Here is a 23,367-nt window from a genome sequence, read left to right as displayed (position 1 = left end):
ATGCAGAACATCCATTTGCTATGACTCATCCAAGCAGTACCCCAGATGGTGACTGAAAATGTTCTCTATTCTTTCTTTATTTGCCTCCTAAATCTTGCTGATCCATCAGTGCCTTGAACTCAGATCCCACCTTCCCCATGTTCCAATTATCTATTGCTCCAAAACAAACCACCTCAAAACTTAGTGGCTTCAAACACTGATTTATTATCTCTCAAGGGTCTATGTTAAGGATGATCTCAACTAGGAGGTTCTCACATGTTTCACGTGATTGTAGGCAGTTAGCAACTCTGGTTGAAGACAACAGAGGGCATAACTGGGAAGGATGTCCACAACCTCTCCCTCACATGGCTGGCATTTGATAATGGGTATTGGCTTGGAGCTCATCTAGGGCTTTTACCAGTATCTACATATGGCCTCTTCATGTAGCTTCAACTTCTCAGAGAATGGTGGCTGGATTCTGAAAGGGAGTGTTCCTAAAGGGAGGCAACGAAAGCTGCCAGTCTTAAGACCTAGGCATGCAAACATGCACGGTGTCATTTCTTCCATATTCTATTGTTCAAAGCAGTCACAGAGCCTGCCAGATTCAAGGGGAGAGGACATAAACCTTTCCTCTCAATGGAACAAGTATCAAAGAATTTTTGGCCAATTTTGTCCATCATACTCCTATTTCCTTCTTTCCATTAAGTTGAAGGACTTTTGATTCCAAAATAGTCCATCAAAATCTGAAAAGGAAAAGGAAGTACAGAAAATAAGACAACTAGCTTTCATCCAGTACCTACTATAGGCCAAGCATGATGTCAGACCTTTTCTATCACATTGCCTTGTTGTTCAGGTGTCTTCAAATGGCTCTATCTCTGCAGCCTTAGGGAAGAGAGGAGAAGCAGGGAAAAAAGTGTAGTAACTGGAAGGAAGTGAGGAGGATAAATTCTCTTCTCTCGTTGACCTTCAGTATAACCTAGCAGCAGTACCTACCATTCTGCTCACATCTCCAAGCTTCTATCTTTTCCTCATCTCAGTTCCTTACCATTGAGCTCTTACTCTAACACTTCACCTCCCTAAATTTGGAAGATGCTTTCTCTACTCCTCAGCCTCAATTCCTGCCTGTTGGAGTTTCATCTCAGTCCACAGTAACCACCACCTTAAAGTTTGTTTTGATTGGCAGATAGAGAGGAGAATTAAAATGATTCTTGTTCTGCCAGAGTTGTTCCTGGCACACCAGGTTGGAAGTCTGGAATTTATTTCCCCACAGGGCAAAATGGATTCGATAGGCATTTAGAGAATTTCTTGGAATCCCACCAGCAACTCTATAGAAATATGCATTTTATGACAGGCTTACAAAGTAATATAACCTGATTTGGAGTTAAGTTCTTTCCTTTGGGAGGCAAAAATCTCAAAAACTTTCACTGATGGAGTGGCACGTCCCTCTTGTGACCTTCTAGAAGGTTTAGCTATGTATGTGGTTAACTTTTTACCTTGTTTTTTCCCCATTTAAGGTATAACACATGCTCATTGGGCCAGATCAAATGCAGTTGTGGGCTGGGTTTGGTGCTTAGTCAAGGCTTACTTGCCTTCCCTTTCAGAAGTCTAATTTGCCATTTTGAAGGAAGGAAGCAGAGATTACCAATAATAAGTAGAAACTCAAACTTTCAAAGATAAATAGCTTTAAAATAGCATAAGCAGTTAAAAAGTATATGAACCTTCTTTATACCTGTTTATCTTTCTAGAGAGAGAGAGAGAGAATGTCTCTGTGTGTGTCTGTGTGCGCGCACACGCTCAGGAATACCGTGGGGGAGTGCATGTGCACACACAAAATCCCTTTCAAGCTATTTTGGTTTAATAAGGCTTTATTGTCACAGCTCTTTCTTGAAATCTTTGCTTTCACTTCGTTTGATATGCATAGTGTATGAGTGTGAAAAACAGTGCCTCCTGACAGCTGCAAATGCTAATACTCAACCTTGTTAAAGCTGCTTTAACATCTTCCTGGTTAAAGCTGCTTGCCTTTTGTTTTCTAAGGCCTTTGTCTTGAATCTGATAGCAAGGTGGCTTTCATTTCAAGTGTTTGGCATTTCTTCTTAATTCTGTGGCTTTGAAAAAGTTAATGAAAATGAGATATTTAAATGTCATTGTAAAATAGGAGCTGAACTGACGAAGTTGCCTCAGAACCAATGTACTGGAAAAGCAATGCCTAGTTCAGTGTAATAAAAGATCTGCTTTAATTATGAAGTGCCGTCTGTTTCAACTGCAGAACCCTTTTTTCTCAAGGTGACTTTGAAGCGGTGGGGGTGTTTTGTTACTGGGTAAATAAACACACAGGTAGATAGAGAAGTTTAAACCCTCAATATGAGTTTACCCTCAGCTACCTAAGGAAGGCTTGTTCAGGATGTAACCAGCCAGCCATTCCAGCATCTCTGGAAGACTGGGGAAATCTGCCACAGCCTGGATGACTTCTAGAAAGTTGAAGGTGTTTGTGAAGATTACATAGTCACTTTGAGAGGGCCATGATTTATCAAACGTAGGATTAGGTTGGAAATTTGTCTCTGATTTTATTCATCCTCTGTAGCAACAATGACCTGTGGGCTCCCTATATATCAGGTTAGTTTCGCCTTTGCAAAAATAGTCTGGTGAGAAAACTTTAGTGTTTTCCAGGATCTGGAAAATACATTTAAACTAAAGAGAATAATGAGGACTTCTAATGATAGGTGGTGAAATTAAAAGGAAAGACAAAACGAATTTATGAATATGTTGACTGTTTTGTCGAAAATAGGCTACAATGCCAGCTTGACAGATTTTGGAAAGTTATTTTAACAATCTTTCCTCTAAATGAGAAAAACCTCTGGTTGGTGAGTATATCCGGGACAGATTACCCAATAAGCAAGGTCTGCACAGGCTTACTTGTGCTTACTTAGAAATCTGTAGTGCACAATTTCACCTGTTTTTCACCACATCAAAGTTATACATATGCATCAAAGATACGCATCAAAAATGCTGCGAAAACCATGTGATAGTGTACACTACAGATTAGTAAGTAAACACGAGTAAGCCGGCACAGACCTTGTTTGCTGGTTAATCTGCCCCTTCGAGTATTAGTAATTTTCATATTTATGAATGTGCTAGAACAAAAAATATATAGAAATATTATTCCTTTATTTAAAACTCTCAGCCTTTTCTTACCCCTCCGGTTTGATATGTAGAAAACTCACATTAGTGCTGCCGTGAGTGTCCTGCTGTTTGAGGGCAGTCCTATCAGTGTGGCATTTGTGGAGCATTTTTTCCAAAGCTACCCAACACTGTCAGGTGACTAATGCAGTCTGTCACCTGAAAGTTGTTCTGAGGACCATTGCCTGGAAGGACTGTGATGAAGTCATTGTCCTTCCATGTGTTAATGTCATAAATGATACCCTCAAGCCTGGGAGTAGGTGGTGCTGAGAAGAGTCGATGCTGGTAGATCCCTGTGTGTGTGTGTGTGTGTGTGTCTCCTTTTGGCACTTGATTAATTTATAGCCCTGTGCCATGGTGACAGTGATGTGCACTAGCTCAATCCTTTTGCTAAAGAGAAAATGCTTCACAGAGTGCTGCCAAGCCACCTCTGAATGTCTCTTTGAACATGAAATCATCCGAGGGCCTTGGCTAGAAAACACTTGCATTTGAGGGCTTCTTACTCCTTGTTCTCTCTCTAATACTAAGAACAGAGGGGGTAAAGATGACTTGAAGCCTATTTACTTTGGAAATTGTAGCTCACTGACTAGACCCAGAAATAGTCTCCCACATTCTGGAATGACTCAATTTTTCTCAGGTCAATCTACAAAAGACTTGCTACAGTGTTTCTATTCTATAAACTGTGGAAATTCTGCTTTTATAAACGGCGTCTTTTTTTTTTTTTTTTGTCATACAACACTGCTTGGAAAAGTAGAAAGAATATAGGCTTTGGAGCCCATCAGGCATTCACTTGAGACCATGTTCCACTGCTTCCTGGCTCTCTCCCCACCTCGGTTACCTTAACACTAAAACGTGGTTAATAATACTTCCCATCTTGTAGAATGACAGTGAGGAGTAAATGAAACCATATAGGTAAAGCACCTAGCCTACTGTCTGAAACAGAATAGATATTAATGCATGTTGTCCAAATATTATTAATTTATTATATTATGCTATACTAAGCTATAGCAACTTAGCTTAGCGAAAAAAAGCATTCAAGCTTATAACTTCAGGCTAAATGAGTTATTAATTATGCTTTTTAGATGCACCAGGTGTTAATAGGTCATTGTGACTTCTAATATTGGATTACCTCCCAATTCCAAACCTTCAGGCAGTTTTCATAAGTATTGTTTCCATATTCTTCCTTTTTCATACTCCTGATGTTCAGAACGGAAAATCCCCCAGCTGCATACCTACACTTACACACATATGCCGTCTGCCTCTTTTATTCACTCACTCACTTTCATACTCATACACACACAGTACCATATTTTTTCTCAAATAAAGTGCCCATGTAAATAATATGCCCACGCATATAACATACGCATAGTTTGCTCACGAAAATACTGAGGGAGTTGGCAAAGAACATATAACGTGTGCCTTATTTGCATAAAAATACAGTAATTCAGATATGAAGATTACATCCTAAGTCTTACATCACAGTTTAGGAGCTTCTACTCATTCCTATATTCAGTTAAATCAGCTAGAAATTCTACTTTTAAAATCTTAGAAGGAACAAAAACTTTGCAATCAGACAGAACTTGGTGTAAATTCCTGCTCTGCCACTTGACAGTTGTAACCTTAGGGAAGTTAAGCCTCTCCAGGATTCAGCTTCCTTATCTGCAGAATAAGAATAAAAAACATTTACCTGGTAAATAGTAAGTAGGATGGTTATTAGAATTAAATGAGACTATCCAACTGAAGAGTCCAGTTAATGTTAGTTCCCGCCCCTTCCTTTCTGTCATTATTGTTTCCGCTGTTAATGAGAGTCAGTGCCTCCCTATGATATAATTGGAAGACATCCCATTTTAGAGTAAGTCTACCTGAGCATTTCTCTGGGCAGAATGCACTCTACAGTTCAGATGAAGCAGAGCACCTGCATTGCCCATGACTCATTACTCTATTGAAAGTAAGAAGAACCCAGGTCGTGCGCTGACTACTGTTCTAATTGGGAAAAGTAATGTGATTCAACCTCATTCTCTCTGGCTTGTCCTCGTGTATTATTTATAAAATCCATGAATGTAGATATACATTTCTTTTATGAGTTAGCATTCTTGTTTGACACCCGCATAAAATGAATTAGCAGCTAAGGAGCTAAAAATCAGTCCAAAATTCTACTTTCACTAATACAAAATCGATGTGTTTTATAAATAAAGTGTGAAAGTGTAGTGCTTCTCTCTTCCCAATCTATTTTAAAAAAACTTAAATTAAGGCCGTAGTGCGGCAATAAATCAGAGATTCTCCGAGGAAGTACTATTCAGTACCCAATAAGCAAGTTATGCAGGGGCTTACGTGTGCTTACTGATATGTAGTGCATGATTTCATCTGTTTTTATTTAATGAGAATACAAACAGGGGACATGTTTATAATCAATTTTGACAGCAAGGAAAATAATACATTTAAATACTTTATAATTAAAATCCATCTCTGATTTCCTAATTTTTTTTTTTTTGGCAATTATAGCTTCACATTCTGTATTATCATAGTGGATTTTGAACACTATTACTTTTTTTTTTTTTTACCAAGGTAAATCTGTAATTCTATAAATATTAACCAGTAGAAAATATTTTTTAAAAATAAGTGATCTCTTTTTTTTTTTCCAGGAATTATTTTCTTTAATAAGTTTCTGGAAGAACAAAAACTGGTTTAACTTCAATTGCTATTCATGTCATGGTGTTTAATTCTACAGCCTTGTTGGGGACATTCTAGGCTCAGTCCCAGTTCAGTCTATAGGACAGGCCATTAATAAGGTCACTTTCTTCCTTTTAATGATTTACACAATTAAATGCACCTATAAACACAGAACAGGTAGTGGTATCAACTCCTATTGGTTCTGAAAATAATTTCTGTTTTATTCAACCATGAAGCATTTCTAGTTGAATTGCAATCACTAAGGCTAAGTTAGCTGTCTATTATTTTCCAAACTCAATACCTTAACGTATTTAAGGTAGTAAGTTCTGTAAAATATTGTTTATGTTGTATTTTACTAAATGACTAGCCTCCTGATAGACACTGTGCATACATTAGCCCTAAACTTCTGTTAACACCCCACAGGGGAACAATTACTAATTCATTTTTATGGGTATTGTGGCTGAGAGGGCAAGTAACTATTTGCCCAAGGATCAACAAAGATTTAAAACCAGGATTGTCTGGTTCCGCAACCTGGTTCCACGACTCTCTACCTCCTCCTCCTAATGTAAAATTGATAAAATTCAATTCAACAAACTAACATTAAATTCTTACCATATTCCAAATACCACTCCAGATTACGTGACGGGAAGAAAGATTAAAAAGACTATGTCTTTGCCAAATATGAGAATCGATAGTTATTACCTCCCTTGTTTTTTGACTCATGAATCTAGAGTGGGTCCCTTTTGCCTTTTGTGCAAAGTCCAAACTAATCAGTTCTCATCAAGGTAGTCCATCAACTTCCCCCATTCTCTCTACCTTTTCAACTTCACTTCCTTTTCTCTCCAACACAATTTTACCACTGGCAATTCAGTTCTCATATAGACATCCATGGTATCATTCTGCATTTGCTCTTTCTATTTAAAATGCCCTCTGCCCTAACCTCCCACCTAGCTCTGGGACCATCCTCCTTTCACTGCCACAAAAATAGCCATTCTGATTATCTGACCTCCCATTGCATGTTTATTCTATTGCTGGGAATCAATTATGCATGTAGTTTATACTATTTTCTTTTGCTTTGTGTAAAGTTTTTAATTGTTTCAAGTGTACAGAATAAGATTTACTAAAAGCAAGCCCCATATCATTTTGGATCTTCTATTCCTACCATCAAGTACCATCTACTTACAGCACTGTCCAATAGAACTTGCTGTGTTGATGGAAATTCTCTGTATCTGTTCTATATGGTAGCCACTTGCCTCATGTAACTATTGAGAATTGAAATGCGGATAATACAACTGAAAGAGTGAATTTAATTTTGTTTAAATTTAATGATCTTTAGTTTAAATAGCCACGTGTAGTAAATAGCTACCATACTGTACAGAACAGAAAAGCTATGCAGAATGGAGCAATGAATAAACCAAATTAAAATTAAGTTAGTTCTAAATGGACTTATGATAGTAGAGAAATTTTGTTAAGCAATTTAGTTTATAACAGAAAGATCAATGTATATGGGTATATAGTCCTGAGTTTTATGTGAGAACATTGTTTTTTTCCTTTATCATTATTAAATTCAATTACACATAGAATATATGTTATTAATAGCAAATTTGTTAAAATCCTAGAGTTGCTTCTAAATCTTTAAATATATTAAGAAAAACAGATTCAGTTTATTATATGAGCAAAATGAATATTTTCAGTTTTCACTAGAAATTTTTGTCTATAAAACGTAGTAGCAGACATTTTAATAACGTGTGACCTGTATGTTTAAATCACTAAGCTGTTATTGATTTCATGAAAAGCAAAATTGGTAAGGCTGTGAGTTCAAAATCCAGTCAAGTTTCACATTGAAATAACAGGAAAATACTTATTTTCAAATTTGCAATAAAAATTATAACATTTGAATTTTGAACTTAAAGCCATCAAACAACAATTGGCTTCATGAAGCATCCATTATCCATGTGTAATGGATGTGAAATAAGAAGAAAAAAAATATTTTATATGATTATGTATACTGGGTGTATTTTTATAGAAAGACGGTATGGCCTCTTCTTTCTAAGTGTGATGCAATCTTTCTTTAATTTACTAGCACTGGCTCACTGAACTGGAAATTTTAGCAATGGTCTTTGCCGCTGCCATTCATGATTATGAGCATACAGGGACCACAAACAACTTTCATATTCAGACAAGGTAAGTTAGAGAAAGTAACTAAACTTTTGTAAGTTGAGATCTGAAAGTTATTCTTCTCTGTTACTTAATTTAAATAGGATTCAAAAAATAAGATTTTAATAAAAAAAATGATAGGTTTATTCCTTAAGCTGTAAATACTTAATCAACTGTTATTTTTGAAGAATCTTTTGTGTATTTTGTGACGTATTTACCAATTTAAAGAAAATTTAAAAGAATAATTTCTCTCTGCCCAGAACTTACACTATTACCTATGAGAAAACAGAGGAATCTATTCACCGAAGCAAATCTTGCAACTTAGTATATAAAATATCAGTTTTAATGTCATTTTTTATTTGAAAATAGTAATACTGCACTTCTGTGAGTAAAATCTATAAATCAAAGAAATCTTGTTGGTTAGCACAAAGTGTTAGAATAATTGAAAAAATTTAGGTTTTTTAACGTCAGTGATAATGACAGTTAGACTCAAAATACAAGAATGGAAGGTATTCTAAGGTCTTTTTAGGTGGTCTGAGATCTCAGTGCCTGAAAGGTAGAATTTGGTTAAGGACCCATCAGGACCCAAGACGCTTTGTGAAATTTCTGTCTTTCACTACTCAGGGCTGCTTGAGATGGAGCTGCCAGTTAGAGACTGCTGTCTCTGGAATCATAGTAGGTCCTCTACTCTTGTTGAGGGAAAAGTAAGCCTACTTAGTTCTTGTGTGTTGCTTGCTCATTTGTTATTTGGATTTAGAGGATTTCTAATTTTCCAGCCAGAAGAAATTATTTTGATATATAAAAAAAAAAAAAAACAGACCCATTGCCATTGAGTTGATTCCGACTCATAGTGATCCTATAGGACAGAGCAGAACTGCCCCATAGGGTTTCCAAGGAGTGCCTAGTGGATTTGAACTGCCAACCTTTTGGTTAGCAGCTGTGGCTCTTAACCACTATGCCACCAGAGTTTCCTGCTTTGATATAGGGAACATAAAACATTTTATTGAAAACAAAAAGACATTTTTGGAGGGTTATGATGTAGGGATGTTATTAACCCACACGTTTTAAGGATAGAAGGATTTGTTTTGTCTGTGTTAAACCTAAAAGGAAAGGAAGGCTATGCAGACCATTGTTTGAGCTGGGCCCTAAAAACAGGACAAGAGTTGTAGGGGCCCGAAAAGGAAGCAGCTAATTTGTTATCTGTGAATAACTTTTTGTCCTTTCTATATTGATAAATGAGGCCAATGGACTGGCTCACGCAGCAGTGTTAGACATCACTTCTGGCTTTCTCGTTTTACTATCCATCTGTGAGTGAATAAAGAGTACTAATTGGCTTATAACTCAGCTGCTTCAAAAAAAAGAAGAGAGGAGGAGGGGAAGGGAAAGGGAGAGAGGAAGGATCAATCTTTCATAATTTTATATTAAGAAATTACAAAAAAAAGGTTTTACATTTTTTATAAATTGTCTACCACAATTATTTATTGGCTTGATTTTACATGAACTTGGAAATTATGTGAATAGAAACTGTGTAATGACCACAAATATAACAATATACCAAAAAAAAAAAAAAACCAAACCCAGTGCTGTCGAGTCGATTCTGACTCATAGTGACTCTATGAGTGACTCATAGCAACCCTATGAGTGATGATAACAATACAACTTTTTTTTTTTTTAACACCTACCATTGCCTTCATGTTTTGTCCAAGGAGAAATAAGGCCTTATGCCACTGATATCAAGAATTCTAATGTATTTTATATTTTTCTTTGTTATTTGTATTTAGAGTCCTTTTCTAACATGGAAACCTATTTAAAGTGTAATGCAAAATGACTGAAAAGTAATTGAAAACATAATGCATGGCTATTTTTTTGTGTTCAATACAGATATTATGATTCATGAAATCCTTGAAAGTGTAAATAAATGGAAATAATTTCTTCTTTGTGGAAAGAAAATGCCAAACTACATGTTACCATGGATACTGGATGTTGCTTAGAGTTTTGTTCTTTTCTTAGTAGTCAAAGACTGTTTCAGTAAACACTAAGACCTTGCTGTATTCTCAGCATTGTGTTGAATTTATGAGATGTAACCGTACTCACTTTGCTACAATTAAATCTGGTTCACAAACACAACTTCACTTCTTTCTGAAAGGAAGACACACAGTGATATTTGGGGTCATATCATGTAATAACCCTGACAAAACTGCCATGGCTAGATTTGGGGCCATGTGCTATAAATGATACATGATTGGTAAATCACAATTTTCCCCATGATCTCAACAAACTTCTTGAAAAAAAAAAATACAAACATTATATTTTACTTGTGCAAGATCTGTTTAATTCTTTCTTAAATAGGCCTTGCATGTATGCTTTCCTTATTTGATTTTATATTAAGTTATTGTTGGTGGTTAAGAGATTTTTAGGCTTTAGGTGGGATCATTAAAAGGATATCTACTTTGGAAATATGGGCTATTAGGTAAATACGCATGTTATTTTACCTTTATGGCAGTGCCTGAAAGAAAGGAGGAAGTCATTATTTTACTGCCTGATAGGTCATTTCTCCTACATTGGATTAGTAATAAAGTTTGGTTTGTATAGCAGACTCTTAGATATAGATCTTGAGTAGATTGCTTACAGCAGAGGCCAGATTTCTGTAGTTCTTTATTTTATTTGTCTTTGTCTGCTCTTTCATAAATCTCTGGGGACATCCCCAGTGCTAGGCTATAACTAGGACTAAGCACTCCATTACTAGTCCAAAGGTTGGCAGTTCAAACCCACCCAGAGGCACGTTGGAAGACAGGCTTGGCAATCTGCTTTCAAAAAAGGTCGTGGCCTTGAAAACCCTATGGAACAGTTCTACTCTGCACATATAGGGCCACCATGAGTAGGAATCGACTATATGCCAACTAGTAACAACAGCGGCAACCCACTGAAAAGCCTGAAAGAGAAAGTCTTAATAAAGTGGCAAAAAAGAAACTGAAATTTATGTATTTATCGAGACAAAAGAAAGTGGAAGGAGCCTGGGTGTTGGGGGAAGTGGTAACAAAGTTGCTACAGGTTTCATCTTGACTTTCCCTTTCCTGTTTGTGCTGTCCTACCTCTAACTAGAAAACTTATATGTGCAGGCTCACCATTTTAAGCCATGGAACATACTAGCGCTGCTTCCACTCCACACTTGCAAAATGACCTGGCAATTTAGAGGGGCAGGGAAAGGAGAAGCAAAGGCTCTGTGTACAGATCTGAAAATGAGTGGAATATTACCAACTTTATGTTAGAATACCAGATTCAATAATTCAGCAGCGATCAAATGGTATGAAGGAACACACAGGAGGAATAAAAACTTTCCTTTTATGAATCGTCATTTAAAAATAAAGTGTTCATTATGAATTGGTGGTGAAATATACGTTTTAAGTTTTGTTTTAAAAATGGTTTTGTCCGATTTAATCTAAAGCAAAAGATGCTGTAATATTCAAAGTTAATCACAACATTACAGGGAGAAAAAACAGAATCATAGAAAGACCAAATGATTTTAGTCTTCCCTGCTACTCCCTACCCCAAAAGTAATTATAGCCTAAGGGAATAGGGATGATAATCAACTATCTGGAACAGATACAAAGAGGTTTGTTCATTCACTGCCTGAATGAGAATATTAGGTAATTTTTTTCTCTTTGGCACATCTAGGGTATTTCACAAGTATCTAGCCTACAAATTGAAAGGGAAAGGTATAAACACATTTATACTGTGATAATTAAAAGGAAAAAAATTAACTTCCATAATTTTCGGTATTCGATTACAAGATTTTTAACTGATCGAATGTCTTGAAACTTGAGTTCTTTTGTTAGACATCCGTGAAGCCTAAAGAAATCCTATAACAGGCATTCTGTTTTTATTTCTTAGGTCAGATGTTGCCATTTTGTATAATGACCGCTCCGTTCTTGAGAATCACCACGTGAGTGCAGCCTATCGACTTATGCAAGAAGAAGAAATTAATATTTTGGCAAATTTATCGAAAGATGACTGGAGGTGAGTTTCAGAGGAACCCTAGAGGAAATTTAATTTTAGGAAAAGGATAAGTTATGTGATTTAACGTGAAGAAAACAGACAAAACTCAGTGGCTTACTCACACTACAGAATCAGTAGCAGTTGAGTGGATGACTCTGAGAAGGATGAGTCCCTACAAGATTTTGTTCAAGAGCTCTGTTAGATGGAACTGAAATATTTCCAGGTCAGTTCAACACCTCTGTGCATCATAGCCAATCTATAACTCCACACACCAAACAATGGATAATTTGAGACATAATTACATATTCTCTTGAATGGAACTCTGGTCAATTTGTACCAATTATGTGATCCCATATAAATTCAAAATTTTAGTGACATACCAACTCTTTCATGTTTTAGTTTTCTATATGTAGAGGTCAAGTTTTCCTTTTAAATAAGGATTTTTTTTTTAATTTGAGTTAAAAATTGCCATTGTAATATACTAACCTGACCCAAATGTAAGGGGAAATATTATCTGTGTTCCTGAAGCATCTGCTTGCCTCAGACAAAGAGTATTTCATGGTGATACTCTGTCCTATAGAGTTGCTTTGAGTCGGAATCGACTCGACGGCACTGGGGTTGGGTTTACTTGTTGCCAAAAATAACGAGACGTAACCCTGCCACTCTTCATAACCTTTCTTCTCTTCTTCTTGTTCTTTTAGTCATCATCATCCCCTTTCACTTGACTGTACAGTTGTTCCATTTAGAAAATAAATATAAAGACTGTCCAGCTAAATTTGAATGTCAGACAGGCATAGAATGATTTCTTTTTGTATAAGTTCTTATGTCCTAAATATTGCATGGGACATACTTTAAAAAAAAGAAAAAAAAAAAGATTACATTGTTTATCTGAAATTCAAATTTAACTGGATGTCCTGTATTTTTGTCTTTTGACTCTACATGACTATCATTTCCCACTTTCAGTTCTTGCTGGAAGGTGCTGATGACAGGAGAGAAAGGAGAGAGAGGAAAGAGGATAATGATATGCTTTACCTAACTGAAATCTTGAAATGTCTGAATTTTACTTTAATATTTACTTTCGCTAGCAGATTTTATGATTTCCCCACTGGAATTAGTATTTTGTTCTCTAAATCATACGTTGGTCTCAGGAAACCGATCTTTTTATGTTATGAAAATCCACCATCGGCTGCAGAAATTCAGGGACCTTATTAGTTGACAAAATACAGAGCTTTGTATGCACAGAATTAACGTACACAACAATTGTATCTCTATTTCTTAAGAGTTAGAGACCAAAAATAGTGCATAAACTTGAATAAAAGTGAAATCCGTTTATCCCAGGGCCCCCATAATTTGAGAACTGCCTCCTCCAGAAAGCAGTGTTGAGAAAATCATTAATTGTGTTCATTTATGTTATAGTGCATTTATCATTCCCTTTTTATTCCCAAATTTTCTTACATTGGTTTGGTAGAATAGCTTTCTTGACATTTTTTTTTTCCCTTTTTGTATTAGAAATATGGTATAGAAATAGACACTACACCAGTGAGTCTCCAACATTATGGTCTTTGAACCTCCTTACAATCTTAACAATGAATCATCTTGATTATGTGGGTTATATATTGATCTTTACTATTTTGGAAATTAAAACTGTGGAAAAATAATTAACCAGAGCACCATTGGCATAAAGTTTTATTTGAAAATGCTAGGTATAAGAAGGCTCCAAATGAGTGTTCTAACTTGGGGACAAAGGTTGTAATGTTTTATAGGCTTTAGCAGGAAAATGTCAGCCAAAATTTATCTAGTTTCTGGAAAAGTATTGTCCTCACCTGTTAGCAGCCATTGTTTGGGGACTCTGAAGTTGATCAAAGGGGACGGGGGAGGGGGCGGAAGCAGCTGTGGGAGCAACGGCTACATGGGAGTCTTTCAGGGTCTCTTAGAACTGAAAAAATGTTTAAAATATTTATTAATTCATTTGAAAATGATAATAATAAATGTATTACATGTTAACATAAATAATATATTTAATGTGAAAAATAACTTTATTTTCCAAAACAAAATGGAATTTGTGAGAAGAGTGTCATTGTTTTATATTTACGCAAATCTCTTTAATGTCTGACTAGCTACCCCAGGTTTAGAGATCCTTCCCTGGAATCACCAATCAAGTAGGTCCCCTGGACTATTTCATTTCAAGGAGAAAGACCCAGATGTGGAGGATAGACCTAGATGATTATTCCCAAGTGTGGGAATAATCATCAAGATGGTCTTTTGTTACTTCTGTCTGTATCATACCTAGAGACAGTGGTAGAACAAGCATGAGGAACACAGCACATTATGAAAATGAACATGCCAGCCTTTCAGGGACGTGGACTTTGGGTGTGTACTCAGAGAGGTGTGCCATCTCACCATTTGCTCTATGTAGGCTGCAAAGACAAATCAATATGATGTCCTATCCAAGGAAAAGCAAGTCAGTATTTTAGTCATGTGCAAACCAAATCACTGCTCCATATACTTTTTTTCAGGCACCGGTTTTAAGTTAATGCATTACAAGACAAATAGCTATTACATGTTATCACAAGCACTATCAGCCATTGATTGGAAGGATCTCAATGCAATACATTAGTGTTGGGAATGCAAACTGCTGCAAGGCAACGGGCAAGGAAGCTCTACAGAAAAGGGGAGGCCCTGCAGGCTCTTGGGCAGCTTTTCTATCCCTCCTGTTCCCTTCGGCCCCTTTTATATTGTTTTTGCAAGGTGGGTGTTCTCCTCAAAAGGGCTTATCATCCTGGCCAGAATTCAGTTCAGTTATCCGATGGGAGTTTTGTCACATGTGTTTCTCCAGGAACATATTTGCCGTGATACCTGAAGCATTCCCTCAGAAGATTTGCACTCAGCAAATTCAGGCCATTCTGGAGATTTCCTCTTGCCTGTCTGCCCTTTAACATCTTGTAAAAAATCAGTTAATGAGCTAAGAAAGGTCCTCAATCAGGTGAAAATACCAAGGGTTTAAAAAAAAATTCTAAAGGAAGGTGACTTGGGGTCGAGAGCTGCGTTTTTTTGTTTTTTAACATGAAAATTAAATACAGGGTTTAAAACAAGCCCTAATCTCTCATGGCTACTTTTCCAAATGTTAAAAGCTTTCTGGTTTTCTAAGGCCAGCCCTAGAACTACAGGCTCACTTTTGCAACTTTAAAAATTGGGGGGAAGGAGGCACTTTGTTTGGGGGACCTCATGCCGGTCTTCCATTTTATTCTGCGTGAATGACAGTAACCCAAGAGGGTTTCAAACCTAGGAAGGCCAGGATCTAACTGTAAAAAGATTTTAAAGGGACCCTGAAGCCTGCTATGTGGAGACCAGAAGGGGAAAGGTAGAAACAGGGAGACAAGTTGCGAGAAATTTTCAAATGTCCAAAAGAAAGATCATTTGTATGTAGATTGTCAATCTATTTCTTCATTGGTGATTACCATTTCCAGAGATAACATTTGTAATGTTAACATTTACTATTATTTCTTTGAATTAACTGTTTTTCTTTTTCATGGTTGATTCTGTTGCTATTTCAGTGTGATTTTATTTCCTATTATATTTTTTTCTTTAACATCTTTAGTGTTTTGTTCTAATAATTTGTTGTAATAGTCCATAAATGTCTGTTCGGTAAGTTCTGAGAATCATCCTAATAGTTTTTTTAAGGAACTGTTTTAATGGAGACTACTGTATATGTATCATGAGAAGACAGGGGTGGTTCACTGGTGGAAATCTCATTTTCCATGCAGGAGACCTGGGTTGGATTTCTGGCCAATGACCCCACGCACAACCACTACGCATCTGTCAGTTGAGGCTTGCATGTTGCTATGATGCTGAACAGGTTTCAGCGGAGCTTCCATACTAAGATGGACTGGGAAGAAAGGGCTGATGATCTACATCTGAAAATCAGCCAGTGGAAACCCTCTGGATCACAACAATCCCATCGCATCATGCATGGGTTCATCATGAGTCAGGAGCTGACTTGACAATAGCTAACAACAACATATATATCATGTACACTCTTGAATTTCAACACCGTTTCCAGAAGCTATGAGAGATCTCTTTGCTACTTAGCCTTGATAGCATTTTACAAAAAAATAAAATATATATCTTCTTAAAGGCTTCTAGGTTTTCTTTTTGCATAGTTGTTTGTTTCTTGAAGAACTTTTAATAAGAATAAGTGAATTAATTAAAAAGTTTTGACAAGAAAAATTCAGATATTAAATAACATTGTATTTGTGTACTATTTTGCCATTTATTGACATATTAGTAGATTAATAAATGTCTAGCATTTACTAATCACTTATTAACAAAGCACAATATATCCATTACATTCTTGCAGATTTCATATAACTTTAGCCTCATTTTCCTTGGTTAACATGAATATTTTGGTTCAGTTGCTATTGAAATAGGAATCTGTTAATAACTTCAGAGAAAAAATATAATCAAGAATAATATTATTAATTCCTTTAGTAGCTTTCCTTCCTTTCGTACCTGAATAAAACTGTTCCAAACAAGCTACCCAACATCATGAACAGTAAAGCAAAATATTGATTTCTTATGGCTCCCAGCTAAGAATCCAATTCGACTGAGCACCTAATAATTTTCAACAAAAATCTCCAGTGTTCATTGTTTTTAAAACAATTCATCTGATCATACCATCTGTAGGTAAAATATCTATGAGACAAAATCATAATTCCAATTTACTCATGCCTTTAACTTATCTATAACTCATCTATTAGACACGCTAGCTCTCTTTAAGAGCCCTGGTGGCACAGTCGTTAAGAGCTTGGCTGCTAACCAAAAGGTCAGCAGTTTGACTCCACCAACCACTCCTTGGAAACTCTATGGGGCAGTTCTACTCTGTCCTATAGAGCTGGTGTAAGTCAAAATTGACTTGACAGCAATTGGTTTAGTTTTTGGTTTAGTTCTTTTTAAGCCATGCCACAGAAGGAAATCCAAATATGGTTTCCAATATAAGTAACTGTATTTACCTATCTATATATAAAAAAATATAGAGAGCAAACAAACTGTGGGACATGCAACCTTTCCTGGAATGACTTACCTTCTCCTTGGTGTGAAGACGAATTATTTGTGCATAGATGTGATGTGTTCACCATATTGGCAGCTTCTTGTCTAAAATTTTCAATAGTACCTGTTATGGATTGAATTGTGCCCTCCCAAAGTGTATGTCAACTTGGCTAGGCCGTGATTCTCAGTATTGTGTTGTTGTCCACCATTTTGTCATCTAATGTGATTTTCCTATATATTGTAAATCCTACCTCTGTGATGTTAACGAGACAGGATTAGAGGAAGTTAAGTTAATGAGGCAGGATTCAATCTATAAGATTAGGTTGTATCTTAAGTCAATCTCTTTCGAGATATAAAAGAGAGACACAAGCAGAGAGACAGGGGGATCTCATACCACTAAGAAAGTAGTGCCAGGAGAAAATTGCGTCCTTTGGACCCGGGGTCCCTGCACTGAGAAGCTCCTAGACCAGAGGAAGGTTGATGACAAGGACCTTCCTCCATTACTGACAGAAAGAGAAAGCTTTCCCCTGGAGCTGACACCCTGATTTCTGACTTCTAGCCTACTAGACTGTGAGAAAATAAATTCCTGCTTGTCAAAGCCATTCACTTGTGGTATTTCTGTTATAGCAGCACTAAATAACTAAGATAGTACCAATGACTGAGATATGTAGGATCAGGATCCCAAATGCTTAAACAGAAAATCCCCACCACTTTGGGATCTTCTTTTTTTGGGTGGTTCTTACGATAGAACATTGACATAGTGGACTGGAGTGGTCCAGGTGTCAGCTTTGGGAGTGGGATCTTTTAGGTTGAATATTGTCTCTGCCATGTGCTACTGTGTGACTCTATGTAAGATATTCAGTCTCCTCAATGCCCCCTCATGGGGTTGTTATCAGAATTAAATGTCTTAATATGTATAAAGAACCTAAAACAATGCCTGGACTGAATAAACAGTGGGTTTTTTTTTTTTTTTTTTTGATAGTAGTTGTTGTTAGGTGCCATTGAGTGGATTTTTGACTTCTAGTGACTCCATGTGACAGAGTCTGCCCTATAAGGTTTTATTGGCTATAATCTTTAAGGAAACGGATTGACAGGCCTTTTGGCCAGGGAGCTGCTGGGTAGATTCAAATCATCAACCTTTCTGTTAGCAGCCAGGAGCTTAACTGTTGCACTGCCAGAGCTCCTTATATTTCATAGTTGCATTGAAAATATGCAAAATGAAGATGGAGAAAGGAGAGTCTTGAGAGCCCATGCCCTTCTTATCTCTCTCTCTTTCTTCAGACACTAAGCTTCTCAGTTTTGTTGACCTTGTGAATGTAGAATGGTCTTCAGCCTCACTGGTTTATCTTTTTTTCCTTCAAAGCATTTAAATATTGTATTTAGAAAAGTTTTCCTTTAAAATGGCCTAGGATCCTTTCAGATAGAAAAACAATACTTAGGAATTATGAGCAGGGGAGGGAATGGGAGTGAGAGGGGGCACATCTAATTATTTAGGGGAGATGGCAAACAGTATCACTCAGATGACTCTCTTGATAATTACCTAAATCCATGAATTATAGGGGAAAATAATATTGAACTTTTATGAACAGCTTTTCCTTTAAAAAGTAGCATCTTTTATGTTCCTATCTATTAGGAAAAATAAAATGTCATTAGTGATATTTAAGGGAATGTTCCAGTTCAGAATATTAAGTGCCCAATGGACTTCTCCTTTTGATGACACCACAGGGATCTTCGGAGCCTGGTGATTGAAATGGTTTTATCTACGGACATGTCAGGTCACTTCCAGCAGATTAAAACTATAAGAAACAGTTTGCAGCAGCCTGAAGGGTAGGTTATTTTCTCTTGTCATGTTAAAGTTCTGTGGGCTGGGGAAAGACTGTAATTGGTTGTTTTGCTCTGATCATTTGAGCATGACCTTTGTTGGACAGGATTGACAGAGCCAAGACCATGTCCCTGATTCTCCATGCAGCAGACATCAGCCATCCAGCCAAGTGCTGGCAACTGCACCACCGGTGGACCATGGCTCTAATGGAGGAGTTCTTCCGACAGGTACCTCTTTCATACTCTGCAGATGTTTTTGGAAATCGTGACTCTGCATATCTCACGCATGTTTCCTGTGTGGAAATCCATGTTTATGACTTTGTAGATTTCCAATTACAGAGATTATCAACTGGCCACAACATATTCTTGAAAATTTAGGCAGAATTAATCAACCTTTCAGATAAATGTATTAAATAATCCTAGGCGGCAGTTATGGTTCAAGGGTAGAATTCTTACCTTCTATAGTGGAGACCTGGGTTTGATTCCCAGCCAATGCACCTCAAGTGTGGCCACCATCCATCTGTCGGTGGAGGCTTTGTGTTGTTATGATGCCGAACAGGTTTCTGAGGAGCTTCTAGACTAAGATAGGGTAAGAAGAATGAAAACCCTATGGATCACAATGGTCTGATGAGCAACCAATCTTGGGGACGTTCCATTGTGCATGGGATTTTGTTCCATTGTCTCCCTGAGTCAGACCAACTTGAGGGCAGCTAACAACAAAAAATGTAATAGGATACGTGTTTTAAAGAGCATCAAGTCTTGGGTCTCAAATGCTTCTCTCAGGAAAGAAAGAAATCAGTGGAGTAGAGTTGTGATTGACTGTTAAGAAGTGAGTGATAGAGTAGAGATGGCAAATAGCTTTCATCATGAAAAAAGGAAGGGGAGATATGGAGCATTTCTGCACACATCCTGTGGGGCAGAATTCATCCATGTGTGCAGAGCTGTAAGGGAAGCTGAGAAATGTAGTTTTTAGCTGGAAGGCCATGTGCCCAAATAAAAAATCAATAGTGAGAAAGAAAGCCTGGGGGAAGCCAGTGGTTTCTGCTACAAGTATACCTTTTTTATCCTATAAATTGCCCCATTTAGAGAAAATCTTTAATTCCTGTATTTTCAGGTTATTTGGTTTGTCAGTAGGTGTCTGAATTTTAATGTCCCCATCATTGATTTTATATCTATCCTAAATACATAGCACTAAGTATATATTACTATATTTTTTTAAGTTTATTACCATATTTTGGTGACTCTGGTTTCTGTTTCCCATTGTCAGTGGATTTGAAATATGGTTTCACTTTTAAATTGGATTGCATATTCCTAGAGAAAGTTACTGAACAATATCTTCCAAATGCAAATATTTTTTATATTAAAAAGTTTTTGAAAAGAACATTTTTAACACATCTTGTGCTAAAAAACAAATGAAAAATTAAAATCTGTCAAATTCTAAGGGCCAGTAACCTACTATGGCCAATTAATAATTATAGTTTAATATGCTCTAACAGGAAATTCTGGTGGCATGGAGGTTAAAAGCTATGGCTGCTAACAAAAAGGTCGACAGTTCAAATCTACCAGGTACTCCTTGGAAATGCTATGAGGCAGTTTTACTCTGTCCTATAGGGTTGCTATGAGTTAGAATCAACTCAACAGCAATGGGTTTGGTTTTTTTGGTTATGCTCTACCAATCAATAAGTAAAGAGACCTTAGAGATCATTAAGAACAACACTTTTATAGCTAAAGAAACAAACATTGAGAGAAAATAATCTGACTCAGTCAAGAAAAAATTAAAAAAAAAATTTAAATTGAATAATATGAAAACAAAACATACAAAATCTATGGGGTGCAGCTAAAACAGTGATGAGAGGAAAATTTATAGCTTTAAATGCTTATACAGGTAGTTGACATACGACAGGGTTCTGTTCTAAAGATTTCATCATAAGTTGGTTCTGATGTAAGTTGAATGCCTCTTTTTTTTGTTTTCATTATTACTGCCTTTTTTATCAGTATCTCTATAAATCCAGTCTGTAAACATCTTTGAGTGAACATCTGAGAATAACATCAACAAATTAATTACACACTGCAACATTGTATGTAGTATATATTATTAAAAATAAGACAAAAAAAGAGAGTCGTAAGTGCAGTTTGTAGTAATCAATACCACTACTTCAAAGCAGCCATCAGCTCTCAGAAGCCTTCTTGCTCTCACCCTTCCCCCTTCCCACCCAAGTTCCAATTGTTGTTTTTCCTAACTCCAATACATTGTAAATCAGGGACTCCTGTATTAGAAAAGAAGAAAGATATAAAATTCATTGACTTATGTTTCCAGCTTAAGAAGCTAGGAGAAGATGAGGAAATTAAACCAAAAGTTGTTGGAAGGATACGATAAAGACAAAAGCAGAAATCATTTGAATAGAATAAAGACAAACTATATTGAAAATTAACAAAGGTAATATTGGTTCTCTGGAAGATTAATAAAACTGATAAATCTCTAGTGGGATCAAAAACAAGAAAGAACACAAATTATAAGTGAAAGAAAGATAGCATTACAGGTCTCATATGCAGGCAGTCCCTAGGTTACAAATGAGATCTGTTCCTAACTGTGCCTTTAAATTACAAAAGTGCTGTAAATATTGTTTATACAAGGGATATTCATGTTTTATTAAATATTTATAATACAAAAAATGCAATCATACAATATCATAAATTTAACTGAAATAAATGTGTTAGCTATAATAATCATTAAACATTTAAACAATTTGGGTGGCTTTCTAAAAATTTGGAAGGAAGGAAGATAATTAGATGGCCTAAATTCCTGAAATAAGTTGTACAAAAAAGGTTAAACTAGCACATCATTCCCTCTCCCCCAAATAATTCCCATATAGAATGAGTGGCTGGTTAAGTTCTACCCTTGGCCTTATAGTGACCCTAAGCCTATGGTCAGCCCCTGGGTGGCACAAACAGTTTAGCACTCAATGACTAGTCAAAAGGTCTGGGAAGACAGGCCTGGTGATCTGCTTCCAAGGGGTCACAGACCTGAAAACCCTGTGCAGCAGTTCTACTCTGCACGCACGGAGTCGCCATGAGTCGGAATGGACTTGATGTAATTAACAACAAAAAAGCCTATGGTCAGGGGTTTCTTGCATGTTTGTTATTGTTGCTTCTGTGATTAAAATTTAACTTTCAATGCAAGAGGTTTCTCAATATTCTGTACTTCATTCTCCTATCTTCTTTAAAACTATAGAAACTGTTTTGGCTTTAGACCAAATGCAAAAAAAAAAAAAAAGCTGTTTAATCACTGGACTTGACACCTTGTTGACAGCTATCAGAGCATTTTACACTATGGGAAAACAACGACTAGGTCTTTGCCATGGCCTTTTAAAGAAGAAATCTTAACCATTCTCCAAAGGAATTGCTAAAACGAGCATAAGCTATCAGACTTGAGCACAGACAGCTGCCCTGTTTCCATAATGGACCACATTCTCCACCTCCCTGCCAGCAGGCTCATCCCTAAGGACACGACTGAGCGGTATTGGTCAATTAACTGAGTTCACTGGTGGTGGTGGGGGTGTAAATGTCCCTGGGTGGCTCAACTGTGAAGAACGGCCTGCTGACCTGCTTCCTATAAGATTACACACAAGAAGACTCTGTGGAGCTCAATTCTCTATTCTCTAGCACATAGGATTGCTATCAGCTGGAATTGATTCAAGAGCAATGGGTCTGGTTTGGTTTTTTGGTTGTTTTTGTTAGATGCCATTGAGTCAGCTGGACTCATGATAACCCTGTGTACAATGGAACAAAACACTGCCTGGTCCTGTGCCATCCCCATAGTCAACTGCAGATCAGATTGCTGTGGGATCTAGGGTTTTCATTGCTAATATTTGGAGTAGGTTGCCAGGCCTTTCTTCCTAAGATATGAATTAAACCCATTGCCACCTAGTCGATTCCGACTCATAGCGACCCTGTACGACAGAGTAGAACTGCCCTATGGGGTTTCCGAGGCTGTAAATCTTTACCAAAGCAGACTGCCATACCTTTCTCCTGCTGGTGGGTTTGAACTGCTGACCTTTCAGTTAGCAGCTGAGTGCTTTAACCACTGCACCACCAGAGCTCCTTAGATATGCATTAGAATCATAAATACCTTTAATTTGGACAATATAATAATTTGTATTATTGCTATTTTGAATTATGATTATTATTAGCTAACATTTAGTATTTACTAAATACTCCGCACTGTCCTTAGGCTTCACTGAAATGATCTGAACCTCAGGAAAATCCTATTAGGTAGATACTAAATCTTTAGATGAGAAAGCTGAGATTGGAAAGTTGGGTAACAGATGAGGAGAATTTATGTCAGCAAAGGCTGTGATATGCTTGAAGTGACAGATAGCCCGTTGAATAGCAATGATTCAACCCTGAGTCTTCTGACCAAATAATAATGGCCCTTGCAATAATGGACGTCCTTCCATCTGTCCCTTAAGCCAAGTATAAGTACTAATTCCAAATGGAATTGATGTTATTCTCCCGGGGAGT

General features: G+C 36.8%; 1 protein-coding gene across 5 annotated transcripts in view; it reads left to right on the top strand.

The window, feature by feature from the left end:
• The window catches only part of PDE1A (phosphodiesterase 1A), a 300,656-nt gene that overhangs the window by 228,837 nt on the left and 48,452 nt on the right, over positions 1 to 23,367 (top strand). For all 5 annotated transcript variants that reach the window (XR_007517882.1, XM_049887595.1, XM_049887593.1 and 2 more), the window contains exons 7-10: positions 7,910 to 8,010; positions 11,875 to 12,000; positions 18,751 to 18,852; positions 18,954 to 19,074. Coding sequence is in view for 4 of the 5 variants with exons in the window: in XM_049887595.1 (XP_049743552.1) it covers positions 7,910 to 8,010; positions 11,875 to 12,000; positions 18,751 to 18,852; positions 18,954 to 19,074 (450 nt within the window). In the remaining variant the exon portion in view is untranslated. The remainder of the gene's footprint in view (positions 1 to 7,909; positions 8,011 to 11,874; positions 12,001 to 18,750; positions 18,853 to 18,953; positions 19,075 to 23,367) is intronic.

This window comes from Elephas maximus, chromosome 6 (assembly GCF_024166365.1).
Source record: "Elephas maximus indicus isolate mEleMax1 chromosome 6, mEleMax1 primary haplotype, whole genome shotgun sequence".
NCBI lineage: Eukaryota > Metazoa > Chordata > Mammalia > Proboscidea > Elephantidae > Elephas > Elephas maximus.
The sequence above is the reverse complement of the archived record's forward strand: the minus strand, read 5'-3'. Positions and strand labels throughout refer to the sequence as shown.